Source organism: Euleptes europaea, chromosome 6, assembly GCF_029931775.1.
Source record: "Euleptes europaea isolate rEulEur1 chromosome 6, rEulEur1.hap1, whole genome shotgun sequence".
Taxonomy (NCBI): Eukaryota; Metazoa; Chordata; class Lepidosauria; order Squamata; family Sphaerodactylidae; genus Euleptes; species Euleptes europaea.
This window is the reverse complement of record NC_079317.1, coordinates 49476488-49491959: the sequence shown is the minus strand read 5'-3', so window position 1 is coordinate 49491959 and position 15472 is coordinate 49476488. Positions and strand designations below refer to the sequence as shown.

The window sequence follows — 15472 nt, the reverse complement described above, 5'->3', positions numbered from 1 at the left end:
TTTCAGTCCAGTAAACAAAGGGCTTTATGTCATGTTTCCTTTGCCAACAAATCTCTGCTTCATGACCAAAAAGCTTCAAAACATCAGGGTGGGGGAATGGCACTTTATATTGATAGAATACATTGTTCTTGCAATGCCTAAAGTCTACCTGATGATCTTTTCCTCTGCAGTGACAATAAAGAGTTGAAAAAGAAACTGGAGGCCAAGAGGCTAGACCGAATCCAAGCTGTAGCCAAGAACACCAGTGACAAGAGCGCTCAGGAAAGGTACATCAATCGCCAAACTGGCCAGCATTTCTCTCAGTGACTCTGTGTGGATCTTCATTTCCTGTCAGTGGATAGCATGGCGTAGTGATTAGAGTGCTGGACTAGGATCTGAGCAACCCAGGCTCAGATGCCCACTCTGCCATGGAAGCTTGCTGGGTAACCTTGAGCCAGTCACACCCTCACTGCCTAACCTACTTAAGAAGGTGTTTGTTGTGAGGATAAAATGGATGTGGCAAGCCACTTTGGGTCTCCATCGGGGAGAAAAATGAAGTATTGGTATATTTAATACTCAACCTGGCCAAAGCTGTGGATACTTAAATCTGTGGATCAGGGCCATGTTGCCATAAGGGAGATTTTTCTTGAGACACATCCCATGCATGCAGAAAAATCTGAAGCCTTTTTAAAAGACCCCAAAAAATTAAAAAGAGACAACTGTATCCTGGGATCTTCCTTCTCCCTACCTGATGCTGAGGTGGCCTGGCTGGAAACGTGAGAGCCAGCCAGGTGAAGTTCTGATGCCCCCAATGCCACCTCAGCAGCCACCTCAGCAGCAGTACTGGAGATGGGTGGGTGGGGGAGCAGGAAGGGGAGCCTCTGCTGCCCCCCGTTCTCCCACCACCACTGAAGCTGCCACTGAGGCAGCAATGCTACTGGTGAGTAGGTGAGGAGGAGGAAAGACTCTGCTGCCCCCTACCCTGGCTACCAAAACTGCCACTGAGGTGGGCAGCCACATTGGATGGGGGATGCCTGGACAGACAAGCCAAACCTCCTTTCCTTGCTGCCTCAGAGGGTGGCCAAGGAGGGTGGCCGAGGAGGGTGCCAGAGCAGAGGGTGGGGGATGGCCAGGCACACAGCAGCAGGGATGGAGCATGCGAGCGAGCCAAAACCCCCCCCCACACACACACACACAAATCTTGTAAGGAGGGGGAGAGAGAGGGGATGTGATGAGGGGAGAAGAGAGGAAGAATGACAGAAGAGGTTGGGGGAAGACAGAGAGGGGTCATGAGTGACAGAAGGGGTGGGGGAGAGGGGAAGAAGGAAAGGCGGGGGGGATGGGATACCCCCTGGCTGCACATTCCTTGGAGGCCATTTGTAAATATCTAAATTAAATAAAATAAGTCTATCAAATGTACAGTAAGAATGGAGAAAGTAATATAGAATGCATTCACAGAAGTCATAAAACAGCAACATATGGTAAAAAAAATAAAGCCTAAAATTGCCCGTCATATGCTGAATAGCATTAGTTTGAACAAGAATAGCTCTCAGCTTTGCTATGATGGTAGCAAATAAAGAAGACTTGTTAAGGCTACAAGTTATTTCTCATTGAAAAACATCTCAAGTTCCTGAAATGTATGTCTAGGTCTAGCTTGAACCAGGGGAAGGATTTCATTCCTAACATCTTTGTAACTAGGACAGCTCAAGGCGAGTCCTCAACTGATCAGTCTTTGCAAAAGCAGTTTAATGGCCTGCCTTTCACCTCTGTCGTTCTTATGGGCTCTCTGGTGCAAGGGTTGTCAGTCACTAGCTGGTCTTCAAGTGTGATGAAAGCTTTCCCTTTTTCCCCGAGTTACTGGAAGCATCTCCTCAGGGTAGGTTTCCTTATTATGAGGTTTCCTCATTATCTTGGCAAGATATTGGCAAAGGCCATTGTTTAGGTGATGCATTTTATATACATTTTCAGTATATGCCTGTGTGATGACAAACTTGTCTTCTCTATATTAAAGCCTTCCCTCAAGATAACAGATAAAACAGTTTAATTCCTGTTTCTTTTCTAAAGGTTAAAGAGAGAAATAAATAGCACACACATTCAAGAAGTGGTACAGATGATTAAGCAGGTAAGAATCTCTCAGGTGGCCTCACCCATCCCCCACCTCTGGATCACTTGCCCCACTGAGTTGAACAAAGGTTGGGTTCCGTGAGTTGCAAGGGAGACATCTTGCTCCTTTACACTGATCTCTAGTCCCAAATTCCACAGGGACCTCCCTAAGGCTTAGTCACATGGTTCAAAGACAGCCTGGGACCTGGCAGAATGTCTATCAGGCCAAGAGCCCAGCCCTGCCGTCTTTTGGCAGGGTGCCTTAAGAAGCACTAGAAGCCGTTTCAAGGTCCAAGACAAATGGCTGTTCAAGGAAAAGGCCGTTTCAAGTGGGCTGACAGTACAGTGGGCATCTGTGGGGTTTTAAGATGGCCCCAGCTATCACGTGGCTGTTGTCGAAGCAGCTGTTGGCATCCTAGCCTGCATTTTATCATTCCCTACTTCTGTCTCCTCTGCTGCATCTGCATGTCCCTTTCCTTTTGTTACCTTTTCAGGAGAAGCCCCTAATTTACATGGTCACAATTTCCTGGCTGAATAATTCTGGAGGGCATGTATAGAAAGAACCCTTTGCATCTAGTAGGCATGACCCGGAAGCAGCCGATTGCTTACCCAGTGATAGGTCACCAAGCAATTATATAAAGGCTCGCACAGCCTTAGAACTTACCAGCCAGTTAGCTGGAGATCACAAAAAGGTTTGTGGCAGATGAGGCAATAAATTCTAAGGAGTTTAGTACCTGAAACAAGCCTCTCCTTGGGCTGACAGTGCTTCAGCACGCGCTTTTAGAAAAGGAAGAAAGATGGGAGAAAATTAGAGCCGCAGCCCTATTTAATTGCCAGTATGGCCTTTTATGCATGGCTGTTTCCCTCGCGGTCACCCTCCAAAGACTTTGGGTCTTTTTTTTATTATGCATGCCGCTTCTGACCATCAGAAGTAGCCTCGCTCTTCCCCTGCATTTCCCCACGTTTTGCCGGCAGTTTCAAATTTGAGATAAAACAAGTCTCTGAAAACGTGGCAAAACACGGGAAAACGCAGGGGGAGAGTGAGGTGACCTCTGACGGTCGGAAACGCATGAATAAAATAAAAGACCCAAAGTTGTCGGAGCGGTGACTACAAGGGAAATAGTCATGCATAAAACAGCCATGCATAAAAGGCCTATGTCATATGCAGCTTAAACCTTTTAAAGGGTTAAGAACAGAGGACACAATGCAATTGTCATCTTCCGGTCCTTTGCCTCAGACAATGAGCGTGCCGCAGGCCTATGGCATGCTAGGCTTGATTCTTCTTTCTGACCTGTCAGTTTTCTTGCTCTGTCACACTTGTCAGCTGCCTTCTGAGCGTACGAGCAGGTCCCGCTGTAATTAACTACCTGCTCTGTGAAGACAGCTATAGTTCCCCCCCACACACAAATAAGGGTGAAGAGAGACATGTGTAATCTCTGCAGCAAGGCCACATGGAAGCACAACCATTGCCACTTAGGCAGGCATATAGCCCTTCTGAGGATCAGTATTAGGGAGAGCCTGGCCTTCTTGCTTTGAGAAAAAGGAGCATTTTCAAGCAGTGAGTGGGCAGCCCTGGTGTTTCAGTCACAAAGCAGCGACTTCCCCTTTTTTAAGCCAAACTGCACACGGGGCTGATTGGTTGACCCCCGGGAAGGTCAGGAAGCCACTTTCTTTCCCCTAATGATTATTTCAAAATTTAGAAAGAATACGCAGATAAACATGCTGGGAATTTGGAACCACACTCACACACAAAAGCCTTAAGCCTGAAGGATTCCAGTTTTTGATCCAGTCTGTAGTGTGTCAGTTGAGGAGTGATGCTGAGGGGGTACAGCTCCCCCCACAGCTGGAAAAAAAATCTATGCCTGCACTTCTTTGATGGTATGTCTGTATTGACTCTGAATTTCTGCAGTTCTGTCAGGGTACTCCATGTACTTCAGACTTGTGCCAGGGTATTTCCCAAAAACAAGCCTGTTCTGCACGTCTTACTTTGTACAGCACTGTAAGGGCTTTTTTTTTTTAAAAGAAGGCCTGTTCCAAACTTAGTGACAACACACTTTCAATGGCACAATCAAGAAAGGGGCTAACAGTGTAATTCATTCAACCTCATTGCCATTAGTGGACTTAGAGGGGTATAATTCTGCTTCAGACTGCCCAGTGGAGTTTCCTGGCACTGTAGGTAGTCTATGGGACTGTTTCTAGCAACTGATGATGATGGCTGGGATTCTTGTAAAGAATGCTGGTCTAGGCGAACCTTGGTCTGACCCCACAAGGATGTTACTCTCCTAAGCCAAAGTGCATTCTTGGTTATCTGGAACAAATCTTGTTTTGCAAATGTAAAATGCACAAAGAGAGTCTAGCTTTCAAAACGTAGGCAGCACAAGACCAAAGTGCCCAGCCCACTCTAGTTGTCGAATGTAGCTCTTAATGTGCTCATCACCAACCTTTAATGATCATACAGCAGTCTACATCTCATGAGAGCAACCCAACTTTGATAGGTGCCAGAGTTTGACTTCAGAGCATCTACACAAGTGTGAGAGTAACGAGTGTGCAACATTGCTTTTGGGATGGTATGGGGTTGGTTGATTGGTTATATTATTATTTGTATGCAACTAGATCAAGGAACATGATTTTTAATTTTTTTTCCCCCAAGCTGACCGAAAAGCAGGCCAGGTATCAACAAGTCCTGGAAACAAAGCAGACAGACTGCCTGGAGAAGATCAAGGAAAAAGAAGTCCAGGTATCTCACTGTGGACAATACACATCCAATGTCTTGCATGGTTATTTAACGGATCATTAATGTGTGTGAAAAGTGCCATCAAGCCGCAGCCGACTTACGATGACCCCTTATGGAGTTTTCAAGGCAAGAGACTAACAGAGGTGGTTTGCCAGTGCCTTCCTCTGCACAGTATTCCTTGGTGGTCTCCCATCCAAATACTAACCAGGGCTGACCCTGCTTAACTTCTGAGATCTGATGAGATCAGGCTAGCCTGAGCCATCCAGGTCAGGGCAGACCATTAATACAAGAAGAGAATCACAGATATAGTGTGAGGTGGGAGTCGGGTGTCGAAGCCTTACCCCTCTGTCAACCCGGCCCTGGTGCATGCAAGACCTCACAATGAAGAGGGGTTGGGGTGCTCAGGCATCTTTCCTCCTCTTCCTGGTTCTCTCCTGTGGAAAACTGCACAATTCCTCCTCGACCTGCTTCCTGGCTGTCTCTGAAGGCAGTGGAACAAGCCTCATAGGCCCCTGGCTGATCCAAACCTCTTGCAAGGGCCTCCCCTGGGAACGGCTTCAGCCAAGTCCTGCCTCCGCCTGCGTTTGAGCCATCCCAGGATGCCTCTGATCAGCTGTTGAGGTGACGGCGGCAGCTCTTGAAAGGGGAGCAGCTCTGTGGAGACCCTGAAGAGGCTCCCAGGTATGTCTGGGGGTTTCCCCACTCCCCGATATCTAGAATTAACCCCAGCATTCCAACCCCCCTCCCGCACCCAGAAAGCAGCACTTGCACCACACACCGCCTTCCTTCCTGCAAGTGAAATCAAGACAGTCCCATCCCAGTTACTCACCTTGGGGATTTACAAAATCAAAAGGCAGGATATAAACGTTTGAATAATCAACATATGCCACTAGCTGAAAGCAATAGTAAAGGACTCTGAGAAAACAAGAAAGGGTTGCTTAAATAAATGAGACTATGTTTACCAGCTTCCCTTCTATCTGCCCGTTTAGCTATCTACCCATTTTTAGCTCACTTGTCTTCCATGGAGCTTGAATTATAAGTGGGAGGCTTGCACCTTACTTTTCCTGATGGTTACCAAAGGGCATGATTTCTCTCCCTCCCCCCTCCCGCCCCATTTTTTATCATTTGGGCATTGCCCATTGTCACTAGTCAGCTTCAAAAACATCCACTAGCAAATGCCTCTTGAAAAAACAACAACACAGGTCTGTACTTGGGATGAAAAAGCTATGAAGGGATGAACTGAGCCATAATGGAGATTGTGACCCACAGTACCACCCGAGAGACAGACTCTGCTTAAAATACAGTCGTCTTTTAAGGATGTCCTTTCAGCACCAGAATCATTCATCAGCCCCATAAGCCTGCAGCACTTGCTGAGTTTTGCCAAGTTTCTTCTGGGTGCAGCAGCAGGGTGCGTGCCCCAGATTTTGACAGGTGTCTTTTTTTGCAGCTCCAGCAGGAAGCACTTGCCGAGTTCGAGGAGAAGATGAAAGTTCTCAGTGCAGAGGTGCAGGACTTAGCGAAGAACTGTGTGAAAGTCTGTTTCCCTCTAGAAGCTGAAACGGCAAAAGAAGAGACCCTAAATGCTGCCAATGAGGAAAATGAGAAGCCGAAGACACAGCTGCCAGAAAACAACCAGATGCTTGAGTCTGCAAAGCTTGAAACTCAGATGGCTGAGAAGGACTTAGAACTTGAGGAATCCGCTGATACTCAGTACAGCAGATTGTAAGACTTTGCCTAATTGTTATTAGATCTTCAATTGACACTTATGTTAAGGATGCCTCATTTTAAAATGATGATTTGTTGCAGAAAGCAGTGCCTTAATGGGATATCTCTTCTTGCAACTTCAAAGTATCTGCTTGAAAGTCTGATCTGGCATTCTAAAGCACTTAGTGTCTGCAAGGAGGTTTCTACTTTCTACAGTTAACAGGTTCTGTAGGGAAGATACAGCATTGAAAGAAACTAGTCAGAAATAGGATTTATGGTAGAAAATGGTGGTAGTTTTTCCAAATCCCCCAGAAAAAGTGATCCCCATCCCAATTGTTTCAGCTACCAGTAAATCAAAAGTATGTAAGAGGCTGGAAAGGCAGAAAAGAGCAGGCTGGAAGGAAGTTGAGAGAGGGGGGTTTCCCCACTCCAAAATATGAGCCCAAAGGCTTATGAGTGGCTTATGACCTAGAAAAATCACAGGTACCTGGTCATCTGAACACCTAGAAATTAGCACTCAGTTGTCTTTTTAGCTTGGATTACTGGTTCCATAAAATTGTTATGAAAGATGAACACTCAAATGAAAACCTGCCTGGAGCAGTAACGTGTTTAACACGTGCATGAACACAGTCCACATCTCCAGAAATATACACAGCCTGTCACTTCAGAAAAGTTGGGGGGGGGGCGTTAAAGAAAGCAAGATTTCTCCTAGTGTACACATGTATTTCCTGGACCATCACATTTCTGTCTCTGGCTCAAACTACAAATGAATATGGCAGACCCCTTTAAATTTGGACCTACCCAATCATGCATAACATTGGGTGGGGATAGGGGCTAGTGTAAAGAGCAAAAGGGGCACAAGTAATGTGTGCAGGACATCGCTCCCCTCCCCGCCCCAGCCAGCCTCCTCACAGCCTTCCCACCCCACCCCATCCAGACTCCAGTATTTGAAGTGGGTACAGTACAAATAATAGTGCCTGATAGGGACAGGAGGGCTGTGAGGAGGTAAGCCAGGAAGTAAGGAGGGGAGGTTCTGCTTCTCTCATCAGTATACCCTGTTTGCTCTTAAAATTCTCCTTCTTTTGATTGATCTATACCTAAACCACTTCTGAACATCTCTTGTCTTGAAAACCCTATGGGATCGCCATAAGTCAGCTGTGACTTAACAGCAAAAAAACAAAACCTAAACAGGTCTGATGCTGTTAAGCATCACTTGACCCAATGTCCCTGGTTCAGAGATCATCCACAGTAAAAGGAACTGTCTCAATCAGTTGGCTTATTCAAGTTTGTAATTTTTCAAAGGAAGAGGAGAGGCCTCGAAGGGCCAGTCACCAACAGACTTCAGAAAATGGATGTATCTGATGTAGTCGTTTCCAAACTTTAAAGTAGCTTTGTGGCTTCAGAGCAATGGGAATGCACAGAAAACTGTATTAATCATCTCTCTAGAAGCTCTTTCCTTAACACTTCCTTGAAAAAGACTCATCTCCAGTAACTTGAAAGCTCTTTTCCTAGCAGAAAGATGGCCAAGTACAAACCTGAGATGAACTGCAAATCAGCTTACTTAAAATATTAAAAGAGAATACAAAAAGGAGCACGGGTTTCAAAAACTGAATCAATGTAGCCAGCACTGCCAAAACTCTTCTTCTTACATTCCATCTTCAGCTTTTTTCCAAGTAAGCTGTAAATTCAGCCGCAAGAGCCCTTTATACTGAAATCCTAGCTAAAATCTGAGCGCTGCTCACAATTACACATACTTGAGCATCCACCAGTTCAGTTCTCATCCTAATCACCAGTCATAAACGAGCTGATTGTTCAGTGAGATGCTCAGATGAGTCTGAATGAATTGGGGTGTGTCTATTTGCATGACTATGCTTTCTCCCCTGATTACTATGGTTTTTTGCTGCAGCAGCCAGCCCTCACAACTCCTCTGCTGCTGACTCCAATTTTTAAAAAGTTGCAAGACATTTCTTTTAATTTTAAAGACTTTTCTTAATTTAAGATTTCTAATTGAGACTTACTATTAGTGTATGCGTGTGCTTTCCATGAATCCAGCTAATACAATAAGGTCAGTTTACTGATCCAGCTGTGATACAGGGAGATATGTGCCTCAGTCATCCATTGAGAAAATGTAGTCCTCAGTCTGGGCAAAAGCATTAACATGGTGCTGGCCCTATAGAATGATGCAGGCAAGAGCTTTGGCAACAACCATCAAGGCAAGCCAATCAGCAATCTGCCTTGTAGATAACTGAGGGAGTTGAGCAAGGTAAGCTTACGATATGGTGTTCATCACCCAGTCACTTATGGTGTTGCCCTTAACTGTATAGCCAATTACAGGAACTTTTGGAAGGTGACCTGAACTGGTACCTATATTTACTTCTGCCCAGCCATACGCTCACATCACTCAAGTGCCCTCTTCTGGTTTGTTTCTGAATGCAACAACATGGCTGTGTTCATTTTGCTGGTCTCATAATAAAAAAATGTTATTATTTTATTCACATGTAAGCAAGCCCATCCTAGAACTGGACTAGTAGAAAAAAGCAAGAGTCCTGTAGCACCTTAAAGACTAACAAAATTTCTGGCAGGGTATGAGCTTTTATGAGTCACAGCTCACCTCTTCAGAAGTGACTTATGAAAGTTTATACCCTGCCAGAAATTTTGTTAGTCTTTTAAGTTGTTACTGGACACTTGCTCTTTTCTGCTGCTACAGACAAACTAACATGGCTACCCATCGTGATCTAGAACTGGACTGTATTCTAACAGAAATCAAAGCTGATCTCATTTTTATAAAACGTGTATCTTTGTGTGGAAGCCAGACGCTAGTGGAGCACACAAAATAAAATCTGGTGACAGCAACCACGACTCCAGTAGATGTATTAAATTTGGTCATCTTTGTTCCATTTCAGATCATGGAGCTTCTTGTACCAGTAACATATGCCAGGGGGGAAATGCACGCTCATTGTACAGATTAGTATTTGAAGATTACTGCTATTATTTAACATTTAACTAACACAACTTGTAAAAGTGCATCTCTGTGTTGTCTTCTTTTTACCCTTCCTTTGAGTAGCTGGGCAGGAACCTCTAACAGCTTCTGACAAAAGAGAGACATTCTCATAACTTCCTGGCATGGATTGGCTTTGCTGGCATCCCTCCTATGTAGTTTCCTAAAGTCTGCTGTTTGAAGGTTCATAAACGCTATCAGCAAAAAAGAGTACAAATAATCCGTACTTCCACAGAGTATTACATGCTTTAAATTGCATACAGGTTAATTAATTCTTTGCATTTGGTACCTGGGGACAGTTATGGAGATGCTGGTCCACATGGAAATTCACCAGAGGGAGACCATCGTCACCCAAAGGGGCCTAACAATAACAACCATGACTAGAGGTACAATAATCACAACAAGAGAAGGAAAGAAGGCTTTGTGATTTGGGCTAAATCAACTAGCAGTGCATTCTCAAAAAGGCATCAGCATTTCATATCATAGCAAGTGCTGGTTAGTATGCAAACTCTGCTAGTTTGCATATTCTCCTCAACAGCAAATGGAGAGAACACACTGGATTGTGTTACGCAGATTCAGTGCAAACTAGCAGTGGCAGATGGATTATTAAATTGACATTGGTGTCAGTTTGCAATTCCAGCACTTCATTTGGGCATATTCCCAGATTTACAATGGCCTGTATAAGATGGCCTGTATAAGATCCATCCTCCTGTATCCCCTTCCCCTCACTCTCTCTCCTCCTGGTGATTCCCATATTCTCAGGTTTCTCTGATTCCCTTTCTCCTTTCCACCCACCAACAAGCCAACCTTTTATCTACCCCACATCTTAAACTATATTTACTATTTATTTGCTTCATTTATATCCCACCTTTCTCCTCAATGGGGATCAAAGCAGTTTACATTATTTTCCTCTGCTCCATTTTACCCTCACAACAGCCCTGCTGCCCAAGGTCACCCAGTGAGCTTCCACTGCAGAGTGGGGATTCAAATCTGGGTCTTCCATCTCCTAGTCTGAAACTCTAACCACTACATCACATTGATTTTTATGGGGTAGCAAGCAGCTAGTTCTGGGTCATGCAAGTCTCATGTTATTAAGTTGGCTTGTGGTTGCTGCCACACTTGGCCCCAATGAGTCCTCATTCAAAAAACCAAAACTGCCTGGAAAGGGTCCTGCCCCCTCCCCTAGCTTTCACAGAATCCAAGGCTTGAAGGCTGAAAATATTGTTGTGTTTGACTAGCAATGGCCATAATGGCTACCAAGAAGCATTCATTTCTTAAGAGCTATGGGCACTGCTGCTATTATTTGGATGTGGGGGGTTAACCCCCAATGTATTTTTTAAATTCAGATTTTTCTCCAAACCTAGAGATTTACCTGTTTGCCATCCAACAATCTGGAAAGAAGCAGAAGGTTGTTTCACAATCCCCTGGCAATACCTGGTTGTTACATTCTGATTAGTGTCATAACAAAAGCAGAAACCTTTAAGCAGTGACTACCACCCTGGTGGCTTCAAGCGTTTTGAGCAGCCAGCCAACTAAAAGTTAAAAGCAAAAAATGTCTGAAATTGAAGTGAAATGGCCAGGGGGTCTCTGTTTGTATGCTCTAAGCCAAGAATCCTCAAAGTAGCACCTGTTAGTGCCATGGCACCTGCCCAAACCTTTCCTGGTGCCTACCAAGTGTTTTTAGAAAGTGGGTGGGGTGAGGTGGGGCTTTTCTCCACCAAGGCTTTTAATTGGTTGTGTGGATTTTTAAAAAATGTTGTTTTGGCAGCAGTTGCCACCATAGCATAAGGATCTTCACTGTATGACTAAAAGTAAACTGCAGCACCTATTTTGTGGCTGATTCCATCTCCTGCGGCAGCCATTTTGTGGCTGCACCCACCTCACTGTGTCAGAATTCCAAGGTACCTACAGGCTCAAAAGGTTGGGGACCCTTTCTCTAAGCAAACAGGTCCATCAGTGCATACAGAGGGAACCATGACTATCATTGATGCCCACGGGTTTTTTGAACACGACAAGCACCAGTTACATACTATTGTAATCTGATGCACACAGAGCATCAAAAAATTTGACCATAATGTGGTGCACACCCTGACCTGGATGGCCCAGGCTATCCTGATCTCGTCAGATCTCAGAATCTAAGCAGGGTTGGCCCTGGTTAGTACTTGGATGGGAGACCACCAAGGAAGTCCAGGGTTGCTGTGCAGAGGAAGGCAGTGGCAGACCACCTCTGTTAGTCTCTTGCCATGAAAACCCCAAAAAGGGGTCGCCATAAATTGGCTGCGACTTGACGGCACTTTACACACACATAATGTGATGCACACAGAACATGCACTAATGGAATTCACAAAATCTTAGTGCTTGCATGGTCTCCCATAAACAATTCTATATCTCTGGAGTTTTTCCTCAGACTTTGGCAGGAAAGAGAAAATATTTAGCTGTTTTCGCTTAAAAGTAGATTTTAACCTTTCAAAGATTAGTTTGCCAACATAATTGAGTTTTCATAAAAGGCTCTGCTGTTCAAAGGAGGCACCTCTATGCATTACATGGCATGTTCCCCTCTCTCATAGCCACAACTCATCTTCTGGCCATACACTTCAATGCCTGTTACTTACTCATAAATCCCTTCCTAAAGCTGCACTACTTCTTACAAAAAAAATAAAAATAGAGCCTGCTATACCGAGTAGAGGACGGATCTCAGGGCCCACAGGGTCCCGCCCCCTTGTTCTGACACCTAGTGGGCCCCACCTTTGCAGGGCAAAGGGGAGCTTGGACACAACAGGAATGCTGTACAAATAGAATTTGCACAGAAGAAGTAGAGGGAAGACAAGGTCACTATTACCTCCACTGAAATGAACAGAACTCCAGGCTGGTCCTCATAATCATTCATGTCAGTTGATTAATGATCACGCCTCACATGGAATGTGTGCTGACACCAAAGAAAAGCATTCCATTTGAAGTCACCAAAAGGGATATGAAAACCCCATAAGGGGTCGCCATAAATCAGTGGCGACTTGGTGGCACTTTACACACACAACTCAAAGGGATAGGAAAGCTTGAGCTGCGAGGGTTGCTTCACAAGTGCAAGCCACCACTTGGTACAACTATGCACTTGATCCAGTCCCTGCTAATGTGTGAAGATGCATCCACACCTTGGTCTGCTTGCATGCCAGGAAGCTTATCACTACTAGAAAGGTACAAGCAGCCAGGGCAACCTTCACAGCGACACAAGCATTCGGATTGTGAGAACCGCACACCTGGCATGGGTCCTACTATCATCACCATCTTCCCTGTATAAAAGAAGGGCGAAAAAGACCCTCGGGTGTGGGATTGCTGTATAGAGCTGGTCTTCAACCAAACCCACGCAGACACTGTGGGTGAATTGGTTCCTTTAGGTTAACCGGGTTGTGTGACCGTGGTCTTGGTATTTTCTTTCCTGATGTTTCGCCCACAGCTGTGGCAGTATGCAAGAACCAATGAGCTCTGACCGTGAAAGCCTTCGACAATACTGTGGGTGAATCCCTACCTTCATTGGTCGATGATTGTTAAGATCAAGCAACTACCTGTGTGTAGCCACCACCAGGGCTCAGACTGTGGCCTCACATTGATTCAAAACAGTTCTCTGAAGAAGAGAGCTGTGAGTCACGGAAGCTCATACCCTGCTAGAACTTTTGTTAGTCTGTAAAGTGCTACTGGGCTCTTGCTCTTTTCTATCAAAACACAGTATCATTCAGTCAACACGTTTCGGATGTCACCTGCAAGTTACTCCGGTGATATCAAGTGATGCCTACGCGCATTTTATCCTGTCTACTGGACCACACTGCCTTTCCGCAAGACGTCTAAACAGAAAATCAAATCTAGAGCCACAAAGGGAGGCATTTCTTTGGAGGCCACGGAACCTCATTCGTTGGAGGACAATACAGGAACCGCTCAGTCAGAAATCTTCAGCTATTCATGTGTGGTCACATCTCTTCCCAATAAGTCTTCGCCACACTTTGGAGAACACGATGAATGCCCTATCTATTAATTCCTGATTTGTTAAAAAATTGTCATTGCTGAGGCTATACTAACCAGAACATCCTACTCAGCGTTACCCCCTCCTGATATTTAGAAAGGTGTTACTCTGATGAGGATTGCACCGTGGGAGCAGAAACAGCCAATCTCTGCTTCTTGGCGAACGGACCTGCCTGCCCTAGACGCTCGCCTCGGCCCCTGGGCCCGTAACGTGTGAAGCCAGCCGGGGACGTGGGCGGGGAGTTCCGGGCGCCGGCTGGAGAGCAGCAGCCCCCTCCCACGACCCGGTTGGCGGGCCCCCATCGCCAGGGCGACTGGAGGCGAGGCTATAAAGCGGCTGCGGGGAGCGGCGGCCGGCCGGGCGGGCGGAGCCATGCTGAAGCCGCGGGACCTGGGCCCGGGGGCGGCCACGCGCACCTTCGTGGAGGCGATGCGGGCGGGCCGGCTGCACCTGGGCCGCTTCGTGCTGGACGCGCTGGACGGGCGCATCGTGGACTGCCGGGCGGAGCGGGGCCGCACGCCGCTCATGCTGGCCGTGGCGCTGCCCGAGCCGGCCTGCCGCCTGGCCTTCGCGCGCCTGCTGCTCGAGCGCGGCGCCGCCGTCCACCTGCGCGACGACGCCGGCCGCAGCGCCCTCAGCCTGGCCTGCGAGCGCGGCCACCTCGACGCCGCCCAGCTCCTCGTGCAGCACGGCGCCGACCCCGACGCCGCCGACGCGCGCGGCTGGAGCCCGCTCATGCACGCCGCCGCCGCCGGCCGCGCGCCCCTGCTCGAGTGGCTCCTGCGCGCCTTCCGCCGCCTCGGCCAGCTGCGCCTCGACCGCGCCGACCGCGCCGGACGCACCGCCCTGCAGCTCGCCGCCGACGGGGGACACGGCCAGTGCGTGCGGGCCCTGCAGGCCGCCGCCGCCCGCGCCCTCCCCGAGCCGCCGCCCGCCTGGGCCCACGGGGAGGACGAGGCGGCGGCGGAGGCGGCGGCGACGCACCGGCGGCCGCCCCAGGACCCGGCGCCCGGCACACCGCCCTCGCGAGGGGGCCAGGGGGCCTCGTCCCTCCGAGGCCGCCCGCTGGTCCGCAGGGCCACGGCGCCGGACTGCCAGAGCCTCCTGGGCTGCTAAGCGCCGGCCAGCCAGCCAGCCAGCCACGCGGCGCCTCCCCGGCTCCTGCCTGCCTTGCAGCTACCCGCGCCCGCCCGCCCGCCCGCCCGCCCTGAAGACGCGCTCTTCCCTCCCCGCGTCTTGCAGGACGGGGGTCCCGTTCTCGTCGCCCGCTCGAGGGCTGTAGGGAAAGCGAAGGTTTGGGATTCGTCTTGACCCTGGGCGAATAGCCGGCTTGGGTGCACTTTCGTGTCATCGTTAGAGAAGACGTGCAGATATGTCGCGAGGCTTTCACATATTCTGGGTTTTGGCTTTCCTGCGTTAAGCAGGGGGTTGGAGTAGCTGGCCCCTTCCCGCTCCGCCGGGCCGCCTCCCGTCCTTGGGCCTGGTCCGGCCAAACGAGCGTGCGCTCGCGGTTCCCCTGGATTTCGGTGAAAGAGACCAAAATGCTCTCACCGCAGGCAGTGGGACCTCTGATTGGCTCGTGCTCACCCTCGCTTGAATTAAGCCTTGGTTGGCCCCAGTTTTGTTCATACACCATCTTTGCCTACCTGCCTTCTCCTTAGTGATGACGATGAGATTCTGGTAACTCACTTTGTTCCATCTCTACCAGCATTTGTTGGCTGGCCAAAACCGTGATCTTTGGGAGGGCTTTTGAGGTTGGACTTACTGGCTACTTATTGTTTTGCTAATTTTTCCACTGTGGAATATTTTATAGTATGCATTAATTTATTTGAAATATTTATGCTCTGGGTCTATGTACTATAGGTGAACTGTTAATAACTGTTCCACGATCAACAGTCATTCTAGTTAGAGCAAGAATATTTAGATTGCAGAAGAGTAGTTC

At 47.7% G+C, this 15472-nt stretch overlaps 2 protein-coding genes across 2 annotated transcripts in view; both read left to right on the top strand.

Moving 5' to 3' along the window:
• PLCB2 (phospholipase C beta 2) overlaps window positions 1–6542 on the top strand; it is a 71469-nt gene extending 64927 nt beyond the window's left edge. The window contains exons 29-32 of the mRNA XM_056851085.1: window positions 171–266; window positions 2044–2101; window positions 4733–4819; window positions 6264–6542. Of these exons, the coding sequence (XP_056707063.1) occupies window positions 171–266; window positions 2044–2101; window positions 4733–4819; window positions 6264–6542 (520 nt within the window). The remainder of the gene's footprint in view (window positions 1–170; window positions 267–2043; window positions 2102–4732; window positions 4820–6263) is intronic.
• Window positions 6543–13902: 7360 nt separating this feature from the next.
• Window positions 13903–14646, top strand: ANKRD63 (ankyrin repeat domain 63). The gene has a single exon (XM_056851870.1). The coding sequence runs from the start codon at window positions 13903–13905 to the stop codon at window positions 14644–14646; it is 744 nt and encodes a 247-aa protein (XP_056707848.1).
• The last annotated feature ends 826 nt before the right edge of the window (window positions 14647–15472 follow it).

Excerpts from the sequence above, each read along its gene's own strand:
- ANKRD63 (XM_056851870.1), top strand. The coding sequence starts at position 13,903 with ATGCTGAAGCCGCGGGACCTGGGCCCGGGGGCGGCCACGCGCACCTTC.